The sequence below is a fragment of the Garra rufa genome, chromosome 2 (genome assembly GCF_049309525.1).
Source record: "Garra rufa chromosome 2, GarRuf1.0, whole genome shotgun sequence".
In the NCBI taxonomy this organism is placed as follows: domain Eukaryota; kingdom Metazoa; phylum Chordata; class Actinopteri; order Cypriniformes; family Cyprinidae; genus Garra; species Garra rufa.
The window spans coordinates 58827227-58850702 of NC_133362.1; the positions used below are offsets into that span (position 1 = coordinate 58827227).

Below are 23476 nucleotides of genomic sequence, written 5' to 3' on the forward strand. Positions count from 1 at the left end.
TCTATCCATTCTTTTTTCCCCCTTGTCTCAAGAAATATCTGCATCCGCATAAAACCAACACAAAACTATGTAGTATATATGCCAGGTAAGTATGTAGCACAGTAATTCTATCACAGAGATACACTAAAAAAGGAAAATAAAATTTTGGCAATGCCCGTTACCCTTGTGCGCAGTATACAAAAACAAAACAAAACAAAACAAACATGAAACAATGCTTCCGTATTAATATTAGTTAATAAAAAGACAATCATGCAGTGTTTGTTCATGTTTTACAGATTCACTGTACACACGAAACCACAAGGGTGTCGCTTTCAGATTTATCCACTCTGGGACCCGGTTTAAATAAATATATGTTTCACTCTCCCAAAACAACCAGGGGCCTCATGTATCAACGCTGCGTACGCACAAAAACTCTATGTACGCCAGATTTCACGCTCACGTTTGGATTTACTAACAATGAAATTAACGTGAGAATGTGCATTGGTCTGCGCCAACTTCATGTCTGGCATACGTGTATTTCTTGTGTGTGTTTGTTTTATTTCCGTTGGCGACTCCTAGAGGCAATTATGTTAAATTGCACACTACAAAGTATCGCACCAACTATACACCAATTATAAAATGGGTTAATTGACACAATATTTTTCCACCAATTATGTGATTTAGAACATATAAAAGCATTTGCAAATGTATACAACCCTTAGCCTATGACAATGGCATTGTTGGCCTTACTAGAGGACATTGTCAATGGCCGAAACCGAAGGGAATGCGTTATTAGGGATCACAGTGATTTTCTGGCCCACGATGATGACTGGCTTATTAGCAGTTTCAGATTTCCAAGAGCTATCCTCTTGGAGCTCTGTGCTGAGTTGGGTCCAAATTTGGAAAGAGAGACAGCGAGGAGCCACGCATTACCCGTTCCCTTACAGGTGTTGACAACGCTTGGTTTCCTGGCAACTGGTTCTTTCCAAAGGGAACTGGCAGACCGCTCGGGGTTAAGCCAGTCTTCTTTGAGCCGTGCAATGAAAGCTGTATGGGACGGGATCATCCGCATGTCTAGCAGGTATATAAGGTTTCCATACCATGCAGTTGACCAGCCAATCATTAAAGCGCAATTTGCAGCGATCGCCGGTTTTTAGGGGTGTGACGAGATCTCGTGGCACGAGATCTCGCGAGATCCGATGGTGTCCCGCGAGATCTGACTGGTCTCGCGAGAACGTGATGATATCATGGCAAAACATTTTGCAATGTTTACATTAGAGCTGCATGACTAATAATTATATAAATATAACGATCTCTATTCAAACACCCATGTGATCTTATTCATGAATGACAACGATTCAGTGGTGTCTATTACAACTGTTTCACGCGTTCCATTGACGCTTGCGATGTGAAAGTTATTAAAGACATTCAAATCTGCATTCTTACTGCTGTGGTTTCAGAAAGCAACACAAACTTTTTAACCACATAATCATCATTATGTCTTTGTTACAGACATTTAAATAACATAAGTACTGGGATAAAAGCTTATAGTTTGGATATAAACACTTATTGTCTACAGTAGCGATCAAAACGAAAGTAACACGTCTGTAAATCAACGTTTATTCTCTTCACCAGGGGATGGCGACAAACTGCACGTTTAAAAAAAAGTATTTGTCATTGAATTATATATTCAAGAGACTCCAATGGTGAAACACGTCTTTATTAATGGAGACACGGGCTCCTTCATTTTTTTTTCAGACTTAAGCAATGAACATTATTTCAGAACCAATAGTAAATTATGTAATTTTGTTTAGATTTCTAATCCTTTTTTTTCTTCAGAATCGTGATCTCCAGTTTATAAAAGAAAATTGTTTTTCAGTTTACCCAGAATCATGCAGCATTAGTTTACATTTTTATTACTGCATATAATTAATTAAAATATAAGTTTAATTTCATAAAGTACAAGTTCATATCAAAATGCACCTACATTTTTTTGCATTTTGTGTTTTTTGTTGAATAAAATACCATTTTCCCCTATATATTTCATCATTGAGGATTTATTTTAAAAAAGTTAAAAAATCTCGTCTCGTCTCGTTCTCGTGAACCCAAAATCTCGTCTCGTCTCGTCTCGTGAAATAAGTGTCTCGTCACACCCCTACCGGTTTTCCTAATGTAATCGAAGCGATCGACTACACGCACATTGCTATAAAGGCACTATCTGAAGACAAATTCGCATACATGAATCAGAAACATTTCCATTCAATAAATGTGCAAATAATATGTGATGCTCAAATGCACCTAACAAATATTGTCGCAAGGTGGCCTGGGTCAAAGCATGATTGATTAATCCTCACAAACAGCATGGTTGAGATGTTAACCCCCCTCAACAACCCACAAACTGACCAAGAGCGCAGATACAATGATGCCCATTCTCGCACTCGGCCAGTTGTAGAGCGGGCGATTGGGCAGCTATATACAATTTTTGCCGGTGGTGCTGCATTGATAAGAGCGGAGGGGTGCTGCTATGCCGCCCTAACAAAGTGTGCCACATCGTGCTGGCCTGTGGTGTGCTGCACAATGTCACACACAGACATGGCATACCTCTTGGTGAGGCAGTGGCACTGCCAGATGACCCAGACCCAGGACCAGCGTGTATACAACCCAACCAACAAGCCATTCAAGCCCGCCAACGTGTGGTTGCGCCAATGTAAAAGGTAATCAGAGACAAAGTTTGTTTTTTGACCAATTTCTTTAATGACTGGCTTATGTCTGTGAGTGCATCAGTTATATTTTTCAGGTGACTCAAGACGCGGCCTGACTGACGGGCCTCAGCACTGGGGGAAGTGCTGGAAATGCCGGAGACACTGGGTCCTGGTTGCTCAGGAGGGATGAACTCTGAGTGCGTGCCACTGGATATTCCTGCACCATCTAAGTCTAAATAAAAGCAAGCACATTAACTGATATTTGAGTCCATTTCTTATGGGTACACACATATTTATAAATGCAATGGACACATAAATTAAAGTCTCCTTTGTACCACTACATTGCATGTATTGGAAACTTAAATGCAAACTGGCATGTTTACCAAAGTTAAGACATAAAATGAGAAGTAATTTACCTTCGTGGGGTTCCTCTAATACATCCGTGTCTCCCACAGACACGGATACTACTCCAGACAGTAAAGTGTCGCCCACAATTGAGGCAACTCTCTCCTCAAAGGGTGTTAGTTCAGCATCCCCTTTTCCCCTGCTTGCTTTAGCCATTGCTTTTTCGTTTGGTTTTGCCAAAGTGGAGTCATTACCAAATTTATACGGGTGAGGAGGCAGGCAGGGGTTTTGCGCTTGTGCATGTGCGCTCAATTTCACGTTAATTGGATTGTAGAAAGAGAATATGCTTGGGATTCCGTGTACGCGATCTGGACAAAACACCTAATCAATACAAAATGCATGCGTATACAACCTAAACACATCTCTTTGTGGACAAGGCCTTAGTTGTATGTAAGATTTGTGGGTTTTGTTTTTTTTGTTAAAGTAATATATTCACAAGCAATATTCTCATCAGTTTCATCAGCTCTATCAGCCAAGGCTCCAATATAAATCAAAAAATTATTGTAAACAATTCGCATAGCAAACGTCACACGCTATGCAATTGCTTTAATAAAATAAATGTAAGAAATAAACATTAAACAATTTAGAAAAAAAAAACTAAATATAACAGTAGTTCAAACCAATAAGTGTAAAGTTGTTCTCAGAAAGAAATTTCCCATTCTATCTTTTAGGCTTGGTCTACAATAATACGTTTCCATTTGAAGGCCTCTGTTTTGGTCTTCCATCCACACTGAGGCTCCATTTACACGAAGGGAAGACGCAGATATTTCCCTGCGGTTTGGCCTTTCATTTACACGAGAACTCCGTTTTTATCACAGAAAACGATTGTTTATAAAAACTCCGGCCAAAGTGGATAAATTTGAAAACTCCGCTTTCACGTTGTAGTGTGGACTGTGAAAACGGAGGCTTTTGAAAATGATGATGCATATTTATAGTCATGTGACACATATTGTACCAATAGATATCTATGTTTACACCAGTAATTGTGCCTGTAATATTCACTGTCACACTGCTGCTAAAGAGATTTACCTTGTACACTCTTCAAATTACAGTCCTAAAATGATGACAGAAAATGTACTCACAGTTGCTGTCCTGCAAAACATGAGGACAACTGCTTTTCAGATAAAATATGAATGAGCGCGATATAGACGCGTCAGTGAATGATGAGATATTTCCGTAAATTATCCTGCCTGAAGAATTGTGTAAAAACTTATTATGTCTGTATAATTTTGGAGGCTTTACGCATGCGCAGTAAGGCGAATTTGACGTTTTCCTACGTTTCAGTGAGGATGAGAAACTTTTGGAAAACGCTTGGAAACGCTAGTGTGGACGGAGAGCGTTTTAAAATGAAAACTCCGAAAAATCCTGATTAATGTAAACGTAGCCTGAGATGGCATTTATGTTGACGAAAACTGAGCTTTTTGAAAACAGGCTCCGAAGTGGATAACTGAAAAAAATGTCCTTTCAGCATTGTTGTCACACCCTTGGACTTTACATTTAGCTTTTCTCAATGCCCATATTTGGTTCTTCCTGTTCATCAGCCTCATTCCCATCACCTGACATTGTAAATAGCACTCCTATACGTTTGATTTCTGTTCCAGTCATCCTGTCTGTTTGTTAACCTGCCTGAGGATTTTATTAAAGATCCAGAGCCCAGCTAGCCACCACCCCGAGCCCACCGACCACGGAGAGCCAGAGTCCATTGCGACAGAGCCATTGCCTACAGGAGCGACAGCATGGACGATCGCCATGGAGGTAGAGCCAAGCCTGTTTGACCAGGTGCTTTAGCCGGCCACTGTGTCTGCAACAGCAGAAGTTTAAGTGGGTAGAGAGGGTGCTGAGGACAGCACTGCCACTGAGGGTGAGGTAAAGCTGGACCTGGGACAGCTAGTGATGGAACAAGATTTGATTGATTTCACTGAGGATATAGACATTGAACCTCCTGTGTTCCCTGAACTGTGGGTCTGCGTGGATTTCCCACCCATCCTCCCTGATATGACTGCGCACAGATCTCTCAGAGCAGAGTCCTTGACACTCAGATCAAGAGAAATGGTAGCTTTATCAGGCATTACATGCAGAAAACTTTCTGAAGAAGGTACTGAACATTCTGAAGGTTTCAGCGATACAGTGATTTTTTTTTATTTTATTTATTTATTTATTTTTAATGTTTTTTTTTTTTATTATTATTATATGCAAGGTGTACATAAATTGGGATCACAAACAGGGAAAACAAATAAACAAACAAACAGACAAGACAGGCAAAACAAAACCAATACAGTTAGGAACTAACAGATGTGTGCGTTTGTGTGTGTGTGCGTGTGCATGTAAAGGTAACTGGGTGGACGTGTCACAGTACATACTTTGGAAAACAGGTGATAGAGGGGAGAGAAAAAAAAAAAAAGATATATATATGCAAATAATCATACATACATAAACATGTATAAATCAGTATAAGAAAACAAATAACAGATATAAATAAAACAAATGTAAAGAAATCAATCAGTGGTAAGGAGTGACTACGAATACTACTACTACAACATCTACTACTACAACTACTACTTCAACAACCACAACTACTACTACAATAACTGCTACAACTACAACCACAACTACTACTACAATCTCTACTACTACGGTAACTGCTACTACATCAGCAACTTGAATAATGACAATGGTAGAAATACTTGATAATGATGATAGGATAACAAAAGGACAAATCAGAACAGTAATAATAGTAATGATAACAAAAGTATATGCGATACAGTGATAATAAAACATTGATTTTGAAATACACATTGCTCATGATCAGGGCCGGCGCCCACCACCAAAGGAATAACAACCATTCAAAATTTCTTAGTTAGGTTCTCTTTGCTTCTAAAATAACTGCTGCAAATAAATAATTTTACATTGGCACCAAACATAAAAAGAAATAAATAATATGAAGGTTAAAATGATAAATATTAAATACCACCACAATTACTAAAAACAGATTTGGAACGGAACAACGTAAACACAGAAAGTTACAAGTGCAAAAAAAAGTTTAAAGTGCAAATAACAGTATAAGTATTTTCTGAAGTATGAATTTTAAAGTGTAAATTTTAAACTGCAAATAACCATACATAACTGCACCGTAGCATTTACTCAACAGAGGGACTTTCTCTATAGAGTCCATTCTGCTATTCTATATTACTATATTAGGCTACATAAAATTTCTAGGCTGTTATTATTATGTAGCCTAATTTGTGCACACTGGGGTGTGAAGGCGCGGTCACACTAGACTTTGAGCATGCGAAATTCCTTCGGATGCTGCTGCAACAGTCGTGATATGACGTCATGCTCGCCCGCGTCTTTTTAAAAGTTAAATTCAGCACATGACACTAATAATACATTTTAAATGTAAAAACACACAATCTACTACACTTTACCGCAGTGTTGCAGTTTAAGATGTTTAAATTTAATGTTCTTTTCATTCAGCTAGAGGTCATGCTGTGACGTATGGATCTCCTGTTGGTCCCACAGAGTCATGTGATACGAATTTGTTGGTCAGAGTTCACCAAGTTTGAACTTTCAGACGCAGCAAAATACGAAAATATTTCGCATGGACTTGCGTTTCCGGTCTAAAGCATACGCATGTGTATGAATGGAAGTCAATGGAACGAAAAGTGCAGTGTGACCGCACCTTCAGTCAGTCCTCGCTGCAGCCTTTAGCGCGATGACTGGATCAGGTCCAATACATACTGGACGTTGTAACCATAGATATATATGGTTGTAATGCGCATGTGGTTTGTTTTGCTGATATTTCAATATAAAGAGTCACATGAGTGAAAACAGCTTGATCCGACAGCTATGGTCAGGTTGTATATTGAATCTAATGTTTAATGTTGTTTTTTTCCCCCCATATATGTACATGACATGCCCTGCTGACACTGGGTTCTGCTTCAATTTGCTGATCAATGTACAGATCACTGTAGAAAAATGAGTATAGCCATTAAAGAAGAACTCTTACCAGTAAAAATATCATCAAGCACACTCTTTTTTTTTTTGGACATCTGACAACATATTTGTTGTTGTTGTTTTTGTTTTTATTGGTGCTGTTATTATTTTTCCATTTTCCCTTGAATGTGTACTGGTATTTCAAGTATTTTACATACCTTATTGTATTGTAACTTTGGGACCTGAATAAAATGACTTCATTTTAATGTTGTATATAGACTCACTGAAAATAATACTTGACAAAGATATTATGCTTTTAATCCATTAAATTTAGGTTAAAAAGCTCTAAAGTTATGCAATTTAAAACTTTAAAATTGTAACATTTTGCATGTGTGTAGAGAGCATCACATCACAACTTAAGCATCACATTTGTGTAAATTATTATTCATCAATTATTACTTATTAATATTCATCACTACTAGTACACTGGTTAGAATTTCATCACAATACAATATTGTCCCTTTAAACCACCGCATACGCGCCTAACAACGTCTAGTATCAAAGATAAAATTAACGAATATTTTATCATTAACCTACTATTACTACTTGCAAAATTTCATATTCACTGCTGCAAATTCACTCAACAAAATCCTTAATTTATTATTTTTTTTAAAAAGGAGGTTCAACAGCATATCCAAACTATTTCATCATCCAAAAATCTTAAGGCTTCTAAAACTGTCAATTTGTTTAATCTTTTTAATTTATATAGTTCAAGGTTTCATTTTGTATTATTACATACATGTAAAATGCTGACATCTTTGTACTTTTGTGCTTTGTACCTTGGCAATAATAATAATTAAAAAAAAAAAAAAAACGTCCAGTACGTATTGGACCTGGTCCATCTTACTTTAACAAAACCATTTGAAAGTTGTTTTGAACGGGATTTTGAAAAGCGTGTCCCCCGAACCTGTCACTGTATCAGTAGTCAGGCTAGTGAAAGTTTTGTAAAGGAATGAAACCAAGTTGTACCACAACAATTTCTCGCACTCGCACAAATGCTCTATATATTCAAATATAATTTGAGGTTCCGCAGATTAAACCAAAAGGGTCGCAATTGCGAGCCCTGCTGTCGCAAAACGAGTTATACTCATCTACTGTCCTGGAAAATATAATTGGCTGAATCTTTTTTTTTTTTTTTTTCCAATTTCTTTATTGAGTTTTTGCAGACAGTACAGAACAGTACATCAGTTTCACATTGTGTTAGAGCGTCTGCATTATAGGGTTGTGACGATGAGGAAATTTCCCCACCGGTTAATTGACATGTGACAACACCGGTAATACCGGTATCACCGTGGGGGTGGGGCTTTCCTAGGAACGAAGACGAGAGCATGCACTATAATTAAAAACTATGCTACAATGCGTCATATTTCATTTATCACGTGAGGAGAACGAGGAGAGTCGAATTTACAGAAAGAGAATGGCGGACGATTTAGTGTCAAAACGCAATGCAAAAGCGCCTGTTTGGCAATATTTTGTGTTCAAAGTTTTTTTTGTAGTTTCGTTGTCGTCCATTCAAACAATTGACGCCGAATTGCCAATACCGGCAAAACTGAAAGTGAAAGCATAATATGCACGCATTTATAAGCTATTTAAAGGCAGAAAAAAAGAGCTCTTTATTGCCAAACAGGCGTTTTGCATTGCGTTTTGACACTAAATCATCCGCCATTCTCTTTCTGTAAATTCGACTCCTCTCGTTCTCCTCACGTAATAAAAAAATGAAATATGACGCATTGTAGCCAGGGGCGGCTGGCCCATGGTGGGCGATAGTGCATCGCCCTCCTTGAGCCACACGAAAAAAGAGAGGAGAAAAAGACTCTTATTTTGCTAGTCCTCGTCTGCATATTACTGTACAATCAACAGCCTGAATGTCACTTTCCAACCTAAAACCCCGCCCCCTTGGGGCGATCTCAGTCAGATTGAAAATCGCCCCAGCCGGTCTCATAGAGTTATATTGTGAGATTTTTTTTTTCAAATTTTGAACCCTACAATGCATTTCAATGGGCACCGGGAGGGCTCGCCCCAACGTGATTTCGTAATACGCACTGATGCCGCGTGCTCGAAGATGTACGGCACGCACGCGTGTAGCGAGACGTCTGAATGCATTGGCCATGCTTTCAATGGAGAGGTAACTTGTCAGGAACATGCCTGATTTTAATGAGAGGGTAATTGATCACTTTGCCTGCATAAAAGAGAAGCGAGCAAAATTTCAATACAAGTGATGTGTGTTATTAAATGGTGAATTGTTTATGTTATCACGGCCGTAGCCAGCTATGAGGTCACCGAGGTCCGGACCTCGGTCATTTTTTATATTCAAAAATAAAATGTCAAGCTCTTCGAATGATTATTTAGCCGTTTAAACCACCTCATATCATATGAGTGTTTGCTGCGAGAAGCTAGCGCAGTGAACGGGGCTTGAGAACGCGTTGAGTGAGAGCGCGGATGCAGCAGCCTCCGTTTGTTGCCAGATCCACCTATTACACGTGTTTTTTGACTCGTTTGTCCAATTTAGTGACACTTTTGTCCAATAGTGACACTTTGGGACATTTATAAAGTGGAAAGTTGAACGTTAGTTTTATGTCAGTGTCATTATTCTAACGTTATTTTTATAACTTGTTATAAAATAAAAATTCCCTCAGCTAAAAAAAACGAACTTTCCATGTAAAACATTATACTGAATAAAAAAACTTTCACAATCATCTACATGTCTGTCTATTTTGAAGTTTAGGCTATATGTAGTGCATTTGTGGGTGTTATTATAGCACAATTCTTAACACCTCACTAATTTTCAAACCCTGGTTACGGCCTTGTATGTTATATGTTGTATTCTCCAAATGTTGAATTTTAAATAGTTGTATTGATTGCATATTGGCAGCCAAATTTATACTGAATATGTTCTGGAAAGATTTGATTAATTACAGTTTTAATATGAGAAATAAAAAGTCTTTAATTGTAAAGCAGTATGGCTTTTTTTTTTTTTTTACTCTTAGAGGGCAAACTAGTTGATGACAATGTGTCTCTTGATGGCCATGGTGGAAGTGTTTCAGTGTATTTGAGACCATTGCGATAAATTTAATATAGCTATTCAAAATACTGTACAGTTTGTACGTTCATGCCTGATGTTGCCATCTAGGAACAGGGAAACCAAATCAAACAATGCAATGTAATGCTGTAAAGTTGGCTATCTGAATTTTATCATAATTTTACCCATTAAAGCGGTTATCTTTGCCAAAATCGGAACAGTTGCCCCCCCAGAGATATTTGTCAGGAGCCGCCACTGATTGTAGCTATGTTCAGTTTTTAATTATAGTGCATGCTCTCGTCTTAAGTAAATTATTTATAATTATATTTTCCATTTAATTCAAATAAATATTTAATAAAAAAACGAATAGGCATACTTTAAAAAAAAAATGTGGGGACGGTGTCACGGTGGAAAAGTGATGTCACCGGTGTTGCGTCTTAAAACCGGTAACACCGTCAACACCGTCTATCGTGGCAAGCCTACTGCATTAGAGTGAAGTACCAAAAAAAGAACAAGACAAAAAGAGCCCCAACATGAATCCCACTATCCCTCCCAACAACCCATGTCAGATGTAGTCACAGTAAACGACTCAATTATTACACAAATAAATTTAGTACAGATAAGAAAAAAAAAAAAAAAAAAAAGGGGGTAAAGTGTCAAATGTATCAAAGAAGAAACATCAAATGTAAGTATATATACAAATATAAACAAATATCAAAGGCGAATAGAAGAAAATAAATAAATAGAAATAAAAAAAATAATAAAAAGGGGGGGGGGGGTACTCTCTCTTTCCAACAGTTAAGAAGCGTCCTCGGCATCATCAGGAGTAACATTAAGACTATATAATCCAGCAGTGGGTCCCAAGTTTTATGGAATGCTGTCAGAGATCCCTTCTGTGAAAACCTCAACTTCTCTAACTTTAGACATTGTAAAATCTCTCGTATCCAACTGTTATGAGTCGGTGGGGAAACATGCTTCCATTTAAGTAGAATGGCACGCCTGGCTATCAAGGTGGTAAAGGCCATGACACACTGTGTAGGAACAGGGAGATTTTTAGGCCGAGGAAGACCAAAAAGAGCAGTCAGGGGATTTGGTTCTAAATTTGTGTTGAGAGCCTGTTTGAGAGTTTGGAATATATTAGACCAAAAGTTGGTCAACCTCGGGCACGACCAGAACATGTGCACATGGTCGGCTGGGGACTGTTTACAGCGGTTACAGGCATCACTGTGACTTGGATATATCTTTGCCAATTTAGCGTTAGTGAAATGGGCTCTGTGAAGCACCTTCCACTGTAATAGACCGTGCCTGGCGCAAATCGACGAAGAATGGGTTAGTTTTAAAATGTCTCTCCACTGAACATCAGTAATGTCTACCCCCAAATCCTTTTCCCATACGTTTTTAGGCGATACAGTGGGGGCTGGTCTCAAAAGTGCAATCTTATTATAAATGACAGATATCAGTCGCTTTTGTTGCAGGTCGAGAGACAGCAGTTGGTCTATTTCAGCTTCAGGGGGGCGGTTTGGGAAATGTGGGAACTGCTTTTGGATAAAGTGTCTCATTTGAAGATACCGAAAAAAATGGCTATTAGGCAGGTTGTATCTATCTGACATAGATGCAAAGGACGTGAAAACACCCTCTTCATACAGGTCCTTAAGTGTTCTGAGGCCCTTATCCGACCATATGCGGAATGTAGGGTCAGAGCGGGAAGGGAGAAATGCATAATTATTCAAAACCGGGGAAAGAATCGAAGCCCTATGGAAACCGTGCTGCTTTCTGAACTGGATCCAAATTTTAATTGTATTGGTGACGACCGGATTCGGTGAGACATTATGGGCACTTATGGGGAGCTGTGAACATATCGTAGAATGTAGAGAGCAAGAAGAAGATGAGATCTCAGTGTGAGCCCAGGGTGGACAGGTGTCTGCACCTTCGCCATGGAGCCAATATAGAAGTTTATTAATGTTGCAGGCCCAAAAATAGTGGCGAAAATTTGGCAATGCTAGCCCACCTTCAGGTTTGGGAAGTTGAAGAATGTTTTTCTTAATACGGGCTGGTTTATTATGCCAAATAAAAGTATTAAATTGTTGGTCGAGATTAACAAAAAAGGATTTATTAAGACAAATTGGAATGTGTTGAAAAAGATACAAAATTTCGGAAGAACTACCATCTTAATGAGATTAACTCAGCCTGCAAGAGACAGGGGGAGGGCAGCCCATCTGGACAAGTCCGACTTGCATTTATCTAATAAGGGCTGAAAATTCTTCTGAAAGAGTTCCCTGAAGGAGCTGGTAATAAACACCCCCAAATACTTGAATCCCTCTTCAGCTATTTTGAAAGGAAACACGGATTGTGGGAGAGATCTCGCCAAATTATTAACAAAAAATAGCTCGCTTTTCTGAATGTTTAATTTATACCCTGATAGGTGCCCAAACTGATCCAGAGTTGACAAAATTGGGGGGAGGGAGGATGTGGGGTTTGAAATAAATAAGAGAAGGTCATCAGCATATAAAGAGAGTTTGTGAACTAGACCGAAACGAGAAATGCCTTCAAACTCATTCTGGTTTCTAAGCCAGATGGCTAGTGGCTCGATGACTATATTGAACAACAAAGGTGAAAGTGGACATCCCTGCCGGGTCCCACGTTTGAGAGGGAAGTATGCTGAATGGACGCCGTTAGTATTTACAGAAGCCGAGGGGATGGCATACAGAAGTTTAACCCAAGAAATAAAATTAGAATCAAAGCCAAATTTCTCTAAAATAAAAAATAGAAATCCCCACTCCACCCGGTCAAAAGCTTTCTCTGCATCAAGCGCCACTACAATTTCAGGAGTGTTTGATGCGGGTGAGTATATAATGTTCAATAGCCTTCTGGTGTTAAAGAATGGGTGTCTCCCCAATGTGAAGCCTGTCTGGTCTAAGGAGATTATTGATGACATCACACTTTGGAGGCGGAGGGCAAGAACCTTAGCCAGAATCTTATAATCTATGTTTAAAAGTGAGACAGGTCTATAGCTACCACAGGAGGTAGGATCTCTATCTTTCTTCAGAAGCAGTGAAATAGATGCCTCATACAGGGTCGTTGGCAGTCTGCCTTCAGTAAAGGAATCATTGAACATTCTCACCAGGATGGGGGCTAGTAACATCGAGTACGCCTTAAAGAACTCGACTGTAAAACCGTCGGGACCAGGAGATTTCCTGTTTTGCATAGAATTGATTGCTTCGTGCACCTCCAACAACGAGATGGGTCTGCCCAATTCTCTGGCGATATTTACTTCAATTTGAGGATATGTTAACCGGTCTAAAGGGTTGGGGGTCGCTGCAGTAATTGGGTTGTATTCAGAAGTGTACAGTGTGGTATAGAATCTGAATTCTAGTATAGAATCTGAATCTTATAAATGCTGGATTAAGATTGTGTGGGGGGTCGAATCGAGATCGCAATCTTTTAGCGATTAATTGTACAGCTCGAGGTCCCTGCTTCTGTTATTTTCTTTGACTGAGGACGACGTTTTGAGGAACTTCTAAAACTTTTTTTTTTAAAGAAGAAAAGCTATTTTTACACTATAAACAAGTAGTGAACATCTAAATCCCAGACTGCTGTGTAAGTCGGTTTGGTAAACAACCGTCTGCTATGTAAATTATTATGGATGTAAACGTCATTTCCTCTCGCGGCTAGGGCTGGGTATCGTTCCAAAATGTTCGATACCGATACCGATACCCTGAATTCGATACCGGTTCCGAACGATACTTTTTTCGATACTTTTATTTTAAGAAATGTATTTTAGCAAGATTACTTTTTCAGGATGTTTGTGACACTTTCACATCAGGCTTATCTCTAAGACCAATAAACAAAGGAACAAAAGCACAAAATGAACAAAGTGTAGTTAACACAATATATCAGTGAATGTTTTTTTAATAAAGTTCAAACAGTTTTAACTCAATCAGATTTAAGTATTTGTGAGGCTCACTGCTGCTTAAAGGTTTAGTTCACCCAAAAATTTAAATTCTGTCATAAATGATCTACAAATGAAGATATTTTGGATTTAATCCAAGAGCTTTCTGATCCCCCCATAGATAAATCTTTGAATAAAGTTATTTTTGTTTACTTTGCACACAGAAGTTTTCTCGCAGCTTCATATAATTATGATTGAACCACTTATATCACATTGACTTATTTTGATTATGTTTTTGGTTCCTTTCTGGGCATTGAAAATACATATCCAGTAAATATAGGAGGATCAGAAAGCTCTTTGATTAAATCCAAATGATCTTCATTTGTGTTCTGAAGATAAACAAAGGTCTTATGGGTTTGGAACAACATTAGGGTGAATTATTAATGACAGAATTTTCATTTTTTTGGTGAACTAACCTTTTAAGATCACCTGAAATCACTCAACAGTTCTTCTTCAGAAAAATTAGCATGTAGCACTGATATTGATTCTTCATGGTCGATTTTGATTGCCGATGTTTTACAAGCAAATGGGCTGATTCTGAAAGCCTTTTTAATATATTTAGTTTACACCTTAAGCAAGTGACAAGAATGAATGATAATATGAGTACATGAACAAGATGTTTATTTTCTCTATTATAGGTACAGCCATTTAAATTAGAGGCAACCACTGCATTTAGATTAAAATCTAAATAAATGGCAAAATATATTATAAACAGGGTTCGAAATTAACTTTTTTGATCACCAGCCAAAGTGGCTGGTAACTTTCTGAAGTTACCAGCCAATCAGGATTTCCATTAGACAAATTTTTACGTGGTGAAAATTAGGGGTGCAACGGTTTAAAAAAATTAAAAGTAAAGAAATACGAATAATCTATCTAACTAGAAGCAACAGCACAAATAAATACAATAGAGTAAAGATGCAATAAAATAAACAGATTTTTCAGGTTTTTTTTAAGTAGGTCTAACATTAGTTTTTAGGAACAGAAACTATGCCGGGGCCCACCTCCTTCTCGGGTCAATTATTCAAAGGCCCCCCTATGCCTGACATTTCCTCTAAAGGTGTTTATTTTTAAACTTTTTTTATTAACCAAAACATTTGTTTTGCCTTTTTATTCTTCTAATGCATGTTATAAAAAACCTCAAACAAACAAACTTTAAATTAAAACTATACTTTTGAATTTAAAAGAAAACCCTCTGCTCAGTTCTAACTTTTTAACATATATACAGATTTAAATCTCCAGAATTCTTTAATTCAGAGATTCTTTACAACTTCAGAGTATTTTTAAGCATTTAAGTATTCATTATAAAACACTCACAGGACAATCATTTTGACAACTACGAAAATACTTTAAAATTTCATGCAAAAGTACTATGGATCAGAGCCCCGAAAGCATGAATAGTTTGTGAATCGATAGCGGACTTATGCGTGCCTAGACTCCGATATACAAGAGTGTCATACATTACGCGCAAGTTCGTTAGTACAATTACTCTGATCGTACCTTTACATTAGCGCTATCGAGGGTTTGTTTCATGCAGCCAAGAGATGAAGTAGAGACCTGTTTTCCCGCGGGGGTATAGGTTACTTTTATGCAGGTTTTTGCGGGCGGGAGTGGGGCAAAACATAAATGTCGTGGGCGGGAGCAGGACGAAATAACATTTCTGCGGGAGTAATATTTGCGAGCGTTCTGAGGCGCGGGTTTGCGCGCTTCGGATGAGCGCACACAGCGCGCGGGTTTGCGTCTTATGGCTCTTAAATGTTGAAACTGGCAAAGCTTAAATGAGTTTAGTTTAAATCCAGATAGCAATGTGTGCAGTTCAGGTATCACCTGCACACGAGCGCTATCAGCACCCGGGAGAAGACGGAATAATGACTGCTCATGCGGCACTCGCACTGAACAATAATGGTTTGTCCAGGGGACAAACGACCCAGAGCGTCTCTGACATGATTTGCATGATTGGCTCAAGCATCACCGGCCAAACTGGCTGGTAAGTTTTCATCAATACCCGCCAAAATGATTTTTAACCCGCATTTGGCGGGTTGGCGGGTGTTAATTTCGAACCCTGATCATAAATAACAAAAAATAAACGACACAGTTCTTTCTTAGTCGTGTAGACAATAAATACATAATCCATAATCAAAATTAAAGGCTACTCTTACAAAATTCAAAGTGCAAACTGAGACCGAATCTTCAAGCATGATACAGAGCATGTCTATTAATAGACAACTACACAACTTATTAGCCCACATACTAATAACAGCTTCGATATTTTATGTAGCCTAATTTGCGCGCATTGGGGAGTCGTTCTCTAAACGTGGGGTATTAAAATTGCTTTAAATGCGTGTGCGCATGTTACTTTTGGTTTCGTTTCAACGATCCCGCGAAACTCGGCGGTGATGAGCGTGCATTCTACAATACAAGAGATTACTTTAACAAAACCTTTTGAAAGTGGGAGGACACAAACGGGATTTTGAAAAGCGTGTCCCCAGTGAAAATTATGCCCCTGAGTGCAACTCTGCCGCTGAGTTATCGTTTGATGTGAATGTATGTCGCGTTGTACCTATACTGAGACTATATTGAGACTGAGGCGCCAGAATTGTATCCGACAGAATGTGTCTGGTGTTTTCTCATATTTGACGTGTTGCCAGTCTTGGACGCATAACCTTTTTACAAATATTGCATCGCACGCTGTTGCCGTCAATATTGGCATAATGTAGCAATACTTTTGATCGCTTAAACATTGTTTGCATTAAATTTATGCTATGCTTTAAAGTATAGTGTACATTACAGCCTCACATTTGACAAGCTCTGGGCGAGTGGGCGTAAGCATTTGATCCAGGCACATTAAAGATACCGCACGTTTTCTAGCTCACTGACGTTGACAAGATTATATACTTGGGTATCGAAATTTGGTACCGAACGAAAATGATTTTTTCGATACTCGATAGTATCGAGACAATTCGGTCGGTGCTTAAAAAGTATCGAACTCGATACCCAGCCCTACTCGCGGCTCTGATAATGATGCAATTGGCATATATTTTGACAACATGCTTCAGACATATTTTATTTGTTATTTATACTAGTAGCCTGTTGTGATGATTTTTCACCACCCACATTTTTTGGTGCCCCCCAGACACTTGTGGAGCGCCGGCGCTGCTCATGATATATGATATTTGTGTCACCACAAATAAGTCAATGCATGGGGAACACAACAACCTGAGCCCAATGTATGCCTACTCATCAACTTAACCTAAAGTTGGGGTAGAATTCAATTAATGCCAAAGCTCAGCCTTTTTTTTTTTTTGTACCCCTCCATCACCTCACGTACCCCAGTTTGAGAACCACTGGTTTATACCGTTCTCATCTTAAAATACAGTACCTTGGTGTAAGTTTGATCTATGATTCCTGACCAGTGGTCAACTATTTATTTACTTGATTATATTAATATTTGTTACGGTCATCAGTTGGAGTGTCTCTGAACTCCAGTAGTGTTCACTCCAGTACAAACTCTGTCTTTGTTCACTCAACCTACCATGTTTCACCCTTGTCTATGTCATTTTCTGATTGGTTCCTCTGTTCTCTGTGTCCATTTCCCATTGGTTGGTTTTGTAATGTGTTCACGTTTGTTTGGTATACAAGTCTTTCCCTCACACCTTGTTTGCTGATTGTTGTTTAGCTGTAGCATTTATCTAGTTTCCTTGTTTTTGTTTCCCTGCTTTGCCTTTGTGTTTTTCGATCTCGGACTGTTTTCTAGTTTTCTTGATTCCTTGCCCCCCCCATCAGAATTTAACTTAAATGTTAATGCTTTTGTTTTGGCTTACTTTTGTTTATTTTGTGTTTATTATTATCAGACTTGCTTTATATTTACAACTCTGTTTTCTCCTATTTTGTACTGATTTTCTGTATGTCCTACATTGTGTTGGTCTACAAAAAAAAAAGGTAAATGAAATAATCTCATGAAATCTCATCGCATGAAAGAGTATCATCTGTTGCATTTGTATAGTCTTAGTGATGTTTTATGAGGTTTAGGCTAATTCCTAGCCTGGAAAAATCCATACCCTAATCTATTAAGATTAAGGGTCTGGCATCGAGCAATGAAAAGGACCTAACTCGAGGGGCGGCACCAAGCATGCATTTGAAACTCTCACTGCACGCAATTGGATAACGCCACAAGAATACATGGTGTGACGTATCCAGAGCAACGGTGAACATATAAGAGTGGATTTCAATGTTATAACATAAACAATGTGACAAGATTAATAGCTATTAATTACGACAGCCGAATCAATCTCATAAAACAATTAGGTCCGATCAAACTATTCATTAACTATCAACTAATATGTGGATAGACGCTAGCGTTTCATTCAGCAGCGAGACATATCATCCTGTTCAAGTTAGGCTACTGTATTACTATTGAATAGTTCAGTTTTTCATTACAGTAAGTTTACCAAGTGACTCTTACCATTTGTAAATGAGATGGACCTCATCCACAATCCACAATCCCGATCAGGTTGTCCCGGTAGACCTTGTTCGATAACATTTATCGCCACTTCTTTTTTAACAGCCAGGACTCGAGACTGACGAATGCTATCTGGCATTGCCCGCTTCGGATCTGTTCCTCTTCGTGGTCGCCACATACCAGAGGTGTCAAGTAACGAAGTACAAATACTTCGTTACCTTACTTAAGTAGAATTTTTGGGTATCTATACTTTACTGGAGTAATTATTTTTCAGCCTACTTTTTACTTCTACTCCTTACATTTTCAAGCAATTATCTGTACTTTCTACTTCTTACATTTTAAAAATAGACTCGTTACTCCTATTTTTTTCGGCTCAGTTGTGTTCATTCATGTCATGTTCAAAAAAGAAAAAAAAAAAAAACTATCCAGATAAATTGCGCCATTCACATGAATTTGTGAATTTGGTTGTGGTTGGATGAGAAGTATAAACATATCCCATTCCGACACACTATTGGTTTGTACGCGATCCATCACACCTGCACGTGACACAAATCACGTCACACTCCAGCAGGGATGTACTGGCCATCGGGGAGAACCGGGACATTGCCGGTGGGCCAGTGGAGTAGTGGGCCGATCGCCGAAGCGAGGCAGACCTCCTCCATATTAAGCGCTATTTTAAATGACATTCGAAACTGCAAATAGCCCAAATGTGTGAAGCGGCGGGATCAGTCACCCGCACAGCGCTGACGAACGTAAGCTGCGCTTCCACCACCATGTAAAGTGATAAACAGCGCAAGTTGCTTGACGCATTCAGATTTAAAAAGAGTTGTGTTAGGCAGTTGTGTGATATGAGAACATTAAAGGTTCTGTAGGTTCTGCTGGGCTGCTGAAAACAGCTGCATGATGAGGTAAAGTGATAAATGCCAATTCATAATTACTGTCATTTTATGACAAATTTTATTGTTTATTAAATAATAAACAATAAAATTTGTCATAAAATGACAGTAAATTATGAATAAAAATTACAGTAAATTATGAATAAAAAATAGCTATTGTAATGTTTTCTTGTGACGATATCGTACTAATACTTGTCAGTTAATATCTGGATTTTAAGCAAAAATTTCTTCCTTTTTAAATGTTAAGTTGTAATTCATTTTAATTGGAGAAAAATGTTAATTCAGTAAGAGCCTGATTAAGGATAAATATCAGTGCCTTATATAAATGAGGTGTTTACTATACATATTAAATTTCTTAAAGGGACAGTTCACCCAAAAATAAAAATTGTCATTATACTGTATACAACATCATGTAATTTTAATCCTGTATGAACTCCTTCATTCTTCTGTGGTACATAAAGGAAGATACTCTGAGAAATTCAAAAAATTTGTCTTTAGTATACTGTAAATCAATAGAGTAGAATTTTGAGTAGAAATCAATAAATGAATATGTTTGGTTACATTCTACAAAATGTATTTTGTGTTCTACAAAAGTAAGTAATTTTTACAGAATTTATTAGCATGTCCTGCATTCTAGCTCAAAATCTGTGCTTTACTGCATGTATTTCTATGTGACAAAAATGCATTATTCATTTGTTGCATTTGAATTCAGTATCAATCATTATTTGATTCTGTCCTGTTTTATTCATACATGTATTTACTTCAATTAAAGGCCCTATAACCCAAACAAAACTCACGGGGGAACTTGTGGGGTGGATTTGTCCACGGCCAAATTTTAACCCCAGTCCAGCCCTGCACTCCAGCAAGGATATAGCCAGTGTCCGGGTCGTTACTCAAAAAAGATGATTTCTCTCAAGTTATTATTTCTCCACTACTAGCTTATTTATCAAACGGGTGCTTTCTCTTCATCCTCTGCAAATGAAGCTACAGTAGGTAGTTTGGTAGAGGGATGTTTGAATAAATTAGCGTTTGCGATTGACAACGCGATTGACAATGTTGTGATAACACAATACTTATAGTCAGCAACTAATCATCATATCTTCTGCTCCATGAAACATGTTAATGCTCAGTAGTACACATTTATGGGTCTTTAATGTATTTGCATTGTAATAAAATGCTTTTATTTTCATTGGGCATATATGTGGCTGAAACAGGTAGCCTAGTGCATCCCAATTTTTTTTAACATTAACATTTTAATATAACATAGTCACTATGGCCTTTAGAAATGTTTTTTGGGGAGGTGGGGTAGTGCACAATAGGCCCCTGTGGCGCGGCCCAATCTTTTGTCCTTAATGGTATTTTTTTCTATACATTACTTTTACTTTTTTACTTTAAGTAGTTTTAAAACCAGTACTTTTATACTTTTACTTGAGTAAAAAGCTTGAGTTGATACTTCAACTTCTACAAAAGTCTTTTTAAATCCTAGTATCTATACTTCTACTTGAGTAATGAATGTGAATACTTTTGACACCACTGCCACATACGCTTAACTACCAGCGGAGCTAACTGAGAAATTAAACTCTTGCCGTATCCAGTTGGCAAAACAGCAAAAACGTCCTTCTTGCAAAGAAACCATTCGAGCACGGCTTTCTGTTCCTCTTTTAAATGAAAAGCCAAGTCTAACTCGGTCATTGTAGCGGCCAAAGCCGTTTCAAACAACTGGTGTTCATCTGTAGAATAGATCTCTTTCAATGTTTACTTATGATTCCATACGTCGCAGCGCTGTCGTAATCATCTTAGCTTGCCTCTGGCCCGCCTACATCAGATACACCGATTTGATTGGTACCCAATATTGCAGTAACATGCATCATTGCTCAATGCCAGAGTGTGTTGTAGAGACAATTCAAAGTGTGCTCTCGCGAGACCTCTGGATTTCCAGGGTAGCTAATTCCATATTAATGCTACAAATTAAATGCCCTATGTCATAATAACAAATGGCCAGAGTAAAAGCAGGATCTTCTCAGCTGCACTTAAAGACAGCGTTAGTATGTGATCTAAACTTCTGTCAAATGTCAAAACATTTCTACACTCGTGAGACATTATTAATAAATATTCTGTATATTTATTTCTGTGATGAGTTCAGCTCTGAGAATAAAATCCAACCTGTTTGTTCCTCAGTATCTTCATGTTTGACTCTAAATGCTTCTTCAATCTTCATGTCTTCACTCTCCTCTTTAATAAACACCATCTGTGTTTGTTCCTCAGTATCTTCATGTTTCAATGTTTCTTCAATCTTAATGTCTTCACTCTCCTCTTTAATAAAAGCCATCTTTATAATAGTGTGTCACATGGATCTCTGTTGATTCTCCAGTTTTTCTGTGTGTTTGAAAACTTTCTCCTGTTTAAGATGAGAATAATTAATAGAAAGAAAAATCAATGCAAACTAAATCTCTGGGTGCTAGTTCAGTAGTCAGTGCACTAGTAAGACAGTCATTAAGTTAATAGACTTATATATAAAATGTATAAAATATACCAATTACCCAAAGGTTTATATTTAGGCAGGCAATTTTTTTATTTAAATTTCGTATTGGAATATTTGTACATATCTAATATGCTACACTTTCATGAAATCATTCTCGGTTGTGATTCACTCGTTTGTTTTTGTTGTTGTCGTTTGTGTTCCGCGTGCAGCTGAATCGAGTCACTGAATCATTTCACAAATGATTTGATTCAAATGATTCGGATTCTCAGTTTCTCTCATCACTTCTTATCATCACACGATTGATTCATGATAGAGAGAGAAATGAGACGTATCTTCTCTGTTACTAAAGCATTACAACGCTTTATTAAATAAGGATGATTTACTTTAAATAGCTTGTAAAAACGCTTTAATTGATGCAACAATATCCATTGGTTTAAAAACTTAAAACCACAAACCTTTCTTCAGGCGACTGACAACAAACAAGGAGCGCAGCGAAGCTTTATGACGTCACATCACCAGAGCAAAATAAAAGTCCCATTGGTGCACTGCTCTCTAGAATCACAAATACATCAAAGAAATGTTGTATATAGAATAAAATTTCGTACTCATATGATGGTGCTTGTCTAAAGTTATTAACATCATAAATCTAGGAATATTTTCTATATTTTTTATGTACATTTAAAAAACTACCACTTTCTGTTTTTATACCTTGTCATTAAATTCACATTAAACTAGTTAATGCTGCTGTGTAACTGTTACAAATTGGGTTTGCTGGCAAATTTGATTTATAACTCTTTTGACTATTGTAATCAGTGTCTTGTTATATTGTTTGTGTATTTATTCCTCTTGAAAAATCATTGAAACGCTGTCAGGGATCTTATTTTTCTTTTGCTATTGGGGTAAATGAGGACACAACAATATATTTGTCACAGTTTCTATTTACCACTACAGAAGTTTACAAAACGCTGACTACAATTTCTGAGAACCCCATAAATGTGAAAAGGATCTATACACAATCAAAGTCACATAATAAAAAAGGTTCTTGTCAATCTTTGCATGAATTTGGTCAGTTACTTGCAGAGTTTGAATTTGAGATGTCTTAAATCATTTTTATTTGCCAGAAGGACGGTTTCTGCCAGGATACTCCTCAGTTTCTTCCTCATACTATAAACGTTAACTAGAAGTACATCCACCAGAAGAACAACAAAAAATGTTATGTATTAGTTTTTATGATACTGTCCAAGCCTACTGGGTATTGTGGTACTTTTCAGTTTGAATATGTTTTATATATTTTCCATTTGCATAAGAAAGCTTTAATAACTAAACTATAGAGTGCTAATCACTGTGAAACTGTCTGAAAGGGTTAACTGAAAAATTATGTGCACAGTGCAGAGAAATGTTGCAGACTGCTGAGGATAACACGTCCTGTTATGTCCTGCATAGATAAGAACAGATACTTTTGAAGGTTTAGCAGGACGTGAGCTGTGTGTGGGTGGTGGAAAGAAACTTCTGCTTTAGACGCCAGCAGTCAAGAGAAGATACACGGAAGACGTCAATAGATAGCAGACAACTATGATATTTAAGGGAGTGTTTTC

General features: G+C 37.7%; 2 protein-coding genes across 2 annotated transcripts in view; one reads left to right on the forward strand and one right to left on the reverse strand.

Annotated features, from left to right (window-relative positions):
- Positions 1–21789, reverse strand: part of LOC141325760 (uncharacterized) — a 29117-nt gene extending 7328 nt beyond the window's left edge. The window contains exon 1 of the mRNA XM_073834498.1: positions 21563–21789. Within this exon, the coding sequence (XP_073690599.1) occupies positions 21563–21728 (166 nt within the window). The 5' untranslated portion in view covers positions 21729–21789. The remainder of the gene's footprint in view (positions 1–21562) is intronic.
- LOC141326010 (uncharacterized) overlaps positions 1–23476 on the forward strand; it is a 295299-nt gene that overhangs the window by 41621 nt on the left and 230202 nt on the right. The window lies entirely within an intron of this gene.